Source organism: Fonticula alba (assembly GCF_000388065.1).
Source record: "Fonticula alba strain ATCC 38817 unplaced genomic scaffold supercont2.2, whole genome shotgun sequence".
NCBI lineage: Eukaryota > Rotosphaerida > Fonticulaceae > Fonticula > Fonticula alba.
This window is the reverse complement of record NW_009242972.1, coordinates 369,696-373,870: the sequence shown is the minus strand read 5'-3', so window position 1 is coordinate 373,870 and position 4,175 is coordinate 369,696. Positions and strand designations below refer to the sequence as shown.

General features: G+C 66.1%; 2 protein-coding genes across 2 annotated transcripts in view; one reads left to right on the top strand and one right to left on the bottom strand.

Annotated features, from left to right (window-relative positions):
• The window catches only part of H696_01109 (hypothetical protein), a gene marked incomplete at both ends in the record, with an annotated part of 4,434 nt that extends 2,360 nt beyond the window's left edge, over positions 1 to 2,074 (bottom strand). Inside the window, 6 exons of the mRNA XM_009494988.1 lie at positions 131 to 290; positions 454 to 618; positions 809 to 1,033; positions 1,231 to 1,610; positions 1,745 to 1,931; positions 2,046 to 2,074. Coding sequence (XP_009493263.1) covers positions 131 to 290; positions 454 to 618; positions 809 to 1,033; positions 1,231 to 1,610; positions 1,745 to 1,931; positions 2,046 to 2,074 — 1,146 coding nt within the window. The remainder of the gene's footprint in view (positions 1 to 130; positions 291 to 453; positions 619 to 808; positions 1,034 to 1,230; positions 1,611 to 1,744; positions 1,932 to 2,045) is intronic.
• Positions 2,075 to 2,677: 603 nt separating this feature from the next.
• On the top strand, positions 2,678 to 4,171 carry H696_01108 (hypothetical protein). Its single transcript, XM_009494987.1, has 3 exons — positions 2,678 to 3,504; positions 3,671 to 3,722; positions 3,819 to 4,171. The coding sequence occupies exons 1-3, from the start codon at positions 2,841 to 2,843 to the stop codon at positions 4,081 to 4,083; spliced, it is 981 nt and encodes a 326-aa protein (XP_009493262.1). The 5' UTR covers positions 2,678 to 2,840; the 3' UTR covers positions 4,084 to 4,171.
• The last annotated feature ends 4 nt before the right edge of the window (positions 4,172 to 4,175 follow it).

Below are 4,175 nucleotides of genomic sequence, written 5' to 3'. Positions count from 1 at the left end.
CGGGAGAGAGAGATCGGGAGAGGAGGTGTTAGTCCGCGACCGGGGCCAGGGCCAGATGCCTCAGAAGGAGGGGAAAGGGGGAGGGGCGGAGAGGAGGGGGACATGCCTGCTCGCTGGTGGTGGCAGCGACAATGAGTTCCTCCTCCGGGCCACCGTAGGCCAGGTCAATGACTGCGTCGTTGCTGCCGACCAGCTGTCGCGACCGGGCAAGCGTCGGGGACTCCAGAGAGTAGAAGAGCAGCGTCCGGTCGATGGTGACACCGATGACGTGACGCTTATCCGCCGAGAGGCTGAGTCGGGGGGGGGGGGGGGGGGGGGGGGGGGGGGGGGGGGGAGGGGGGGGGGGGGGGGGGGGGGGGGGGGGGGAGTCGGAGAAGGCAGGGTAAGGATCGGAAGGAGACAGGAGGCAGGCAAAGAACCGACGGTGAAGAATGACGAAGACACGGCACATACAAGGCACAGTGGAAGGCCTGGTTTGGGGAGTCCTTGGAAGACTCGCCGATGCAAGCACCGGTGTTGGCGTTCCACACGCGCACGGTTCCTCGGTCGCCGGCCGTGAAGAAAAGGATATGACCCGAGGGCAGATCGGCAGCACAACCGACCGGCACGTCGGCCGGGCTCAGCAGGGGGGTTGTGGGGGGGGGGGGGAGGGGGGAAGAAGGGAGGGGGGGGGGGGGGGGGGGAGAGCGAAGGGATGAAATGAGTGGTGAGGAGGGCGCAAAGGAAAGGGCCAGGAGGTCCGGTCGGAGCGATGCGCACCTCGAGCACGGGAATTGTCTGGAGCAGGACCTTGGCCGAGGCGGTGGACGCCCGGGAACCGGCACTCCGAGCGCGACCCTCCGCCAGAGCCAGGGACACATCCCAAAGACAAACGACCTTGTCGCGAGAGGCCGACAGAAGACGTGACCCATCGGCGGCCACACTCAGGGCCGACACCGCACTGACATGGCTCTGCAGGGAGGACACAAGGGCACGGGACTCCAGGTCCCAAAGGCAGATGACACCATCATCACCGCCGGAAGCGAGGACCCAACTGGTGAATGGGGTTGTGGGGAAGGGGGGAAGCAAGAAGGAAAGAGTCAACAGCGGAGGGCAGGAAGGGAGCATGGATGAAAGAGAGAGGGAGAGAGGGGGGGAGAGAGGGAGGGGGCGGGGGGAGGGAAGAGATGGAATCCGAAAGAGGGGAGAAGGGGAAAGGACGGAGGGAGAACATCCAAAGCGTAAGCGTACCCATCGAGCTCGCCCGACTTGAGATCGCCCTTGAGGCTGGCGGCCTGGGCAACCGAGCGAGAAGTGGCGGCGCTGCCCTCGCGCACAAACAGCAATGAGGTCACCGGACCGCGGTGGGCGCGGAAGTGGTGCGTGATGAAGCCACGCTCGAGGTCCCAAACGCGGACCGTGCCATCGGAGAAGCCGGTGGCCAGGAGGCTGTTCGAACGGTCCAAGATCATCGTCACAGCTGGGACATCATGAGCCTTGAAGGACCGAACCACGCGGCCAGACGCGGTGTCCACAATGCGGATCTGCAGGCTCCGGCTGGCCAGAATGGCCTCAGCGGCCGGGCCGGCGGCGGTGTCGCGCAACAACAGCGAGGTGATGGCTTGGGAGTCCTGCAAAGGAGAAAGCAGTGACGGAGATGTGAGAAATCCGCCGAGCGGATTGGCCAAAGGGCAGGGAGCAAATGCCAGATGCGGGCAAGCACACATGGGGGTGGGGGGGGGGCGGGGGGAAGGGGGGTACATACACCACTGAGGGAGCTGACGATGGCGCCGGTCTCCATGTTGACGAGACGCGCGCCACCAAGAGTCACATCAGACCCCTCCATGTCCTCAGCACCAGATCCACCCTCGCACAGGAGGAACTGGCCGTCAGCCGACATGGCGATGGAGCCGCCATCGTAAAAGTTTTCGATCCGCTTGGAAGGCTTGAAGCTGCGGGGAAGAAAGAAGGGGAGGGGGAGGGAGATGGAACGAGAAGCGGGCATGGGTCAGCGAACGTCCGGGAAGACGGGCTGCCGCAAAAAGGGGAGACCAAATGGAACGCACTTCTCCTTGAGGAGGATCACGGACGACATGGTTTCGTGCACGCGCGTCGGGCGGACTATGCGCGGATCCTGGGAGCCGAGAGATCTGGGGATGGGCCGGGTGGTGGGGAGGGATGAAGGGAGATGAACCGGGGGGGGGGAGGAGTGCTGGGTGGGGATCAGGCAAGAATCGATGGGCGGAGAGACGAGGAATAGGGAGGGGGGGGGGGAGTGGATTTCGGTGTCTCCTCGGAGTCCGAGACTCCGCATGGGAGGGCAGGTACCACTTGTCGCTTTTCGGGCCTGTCAGCCCGCGAGGCTGGAAGGGGCGTGGTGGGGGGGGGCGGGGGGAAGCGGGACCAGGTGCAAGCGCCTGGGCGGGGGCGCCCGCGCGCGGGCGCAGGCAGTTGGGATGTGCTTGCCCGGGGCTGGCCATGCTGCACCCGCATGCACGTGACCTGATTCACGGCATTCGGTGGCAATTCGCCGGGCGGATCGACGCCCACCACGGGCTCCCTGAGAGTTCCTTGGAGGCCGCGACGCTGGGTCTTGTTTTTGGGCCCGGGGCACGAGGTGGGGTTCAGCCAGGGGGGGGGCAGGCAAGACCCGCTCGCCTGCGTCCTGTCCCCCTTCCCCTCTCTCCCTCTCTCTCTCTCTCTCTCTCTCTCCCTCCCCCTCTTGCCCCCCTCCCCCCTCTCTTGTGTCTTTGCCTCCAGCCATCCTCCTCGCCGTTGGTCGCAAGTACAATCGCACAAACACGCATATCGCGAAAGAAAAAAAGACACAGGCATAGACCAGCCGACGAAAGCACACCACCATGCCGCCCGCCCGGCGTCCCCTCGACAGCGACTCTGACAGCGACTCTGACTCGGATGATCTTCTCCGGCAGCAGCTGAGCCAGATTGCCAACGAGGCGTCTGCATCCTTGGGACTGCCAGTCGCGGCTGCCACTCCTGCGTCACCGCGCCCGACGCCCTCCATCACCAGCCCAGCCACGCCAGCCGCGTCGGCTGCCAGCCCGGCCAGTCCGCCCGAATCGCCGGCGGCCTCGGGGCTGGCCGTCGTCGCACACACTTGCGAGCATCCGATCACCCTGAATGAGGGGGATCGAGTGCGCATCTTTCGGGACAAGATCGTCTTCTACCTGGCGGCCCCATCGCGAGGCAGCGCAGTTACTCCCGGGCAGCGCAATGGCCCCCGGGATGCGGCCGCCCTCGCCCGGCTGCGCGCCAAGCCATCCATTCGGCAGGCCATCTACGGGGCCGAGGGGGGCGATGCGCTGGATGGCGCGGACGCCGAGGCCAGCCACTCGGGATCAAGTCGGCGGCCCAATCGCGATAACATGTCTCTGCATGAGGAGCGCGAGATGAAGCGCCACCTGAGCAAGCGCTATCTGCACCTGATGGACCAGGTGTTTGGTGAGTCGCGCGTTGCGTTCGAGGCCGGCCGTGTGCTGCCGGCCGCTCCGGCCTGCCCGCCCGGTGCGCCTCCCTGCGCGACATGGCGACCAGCTATGCCTGCCCGCTCTCCGCGCCCCGTGCCTTTCCTTTTTTGCCCCACTAACGCGGCTATGCCCCCCCCCCCTTCCCCCCCCCCTCTCCCCCTCCGTCGGGATCTTGTCCGCTGGGTTCCACTCTCTCGGCCCAGTGCTGTGTGGCTTCCAGCTCCTGGCTCGTGAGGATGCCTCTCCGCCATATTGGTGCGTCCAGATCGACACACTGGCTGCTCTCTCACCCAAGCACACGCATGTATATGGCGGCCGGAAAGACTGACACCCTGCGCGCCGCCGTGTCAGCGAGGCGGCTGTCAAGCGCACCGATCGGCCTGCCGGTGCTCTGGCAGCTCCTCCGGCGTCGAAGCGCTCCAGGAAGGCCTCGACCTCGACTCCCCTGGCGACTGCCTCGAAAAAACCCGCCCCGGTGGCCATCTCCAACTTGAATTCGGACTCCGATTCGGACTCGGATGTGTCGGACTCCGAGCACCAACGCCGGCTGGCCCTGCTTGGCACGGTGGCCGTATGTGCGTCGGACATCCGCAAGAGCGCCCTTTCCCTGCAGTAGCGCGGCGTGCACAGCCGCAGTCCTCCTCCCGCGTGCCCATGAAGACGCCGAAGGGGAGGCGTCTCATGCAAATAGATCGCGCGATGCCCCCC

Bases quoted from the DNA above. Each gene is read 5' to 3' on its own strand.
- H696_01108 (XM_009494987.1), top strand. From the start codon at position 2,841: ATGCCGCCCGCCCGGCGTCCCCTCGACAGCGACTCTGACAGCGACTCT. The intron at 3,505-3,670 runs GTGCGCCTCCCT...CTCTCGGCCCAG, and splicing joins CGCTCCGGCCTGCCCGCCCG to TGCTGTGTGGCTTCCAGCTC. The intron at 3,723-3,818 runs GTGCGTCCAGAT...CCGCCGTGTCAG, and splicing joins GATGCCTCTCCGCCATATTG to CGAGGCGGCTGTCAAGCGCA.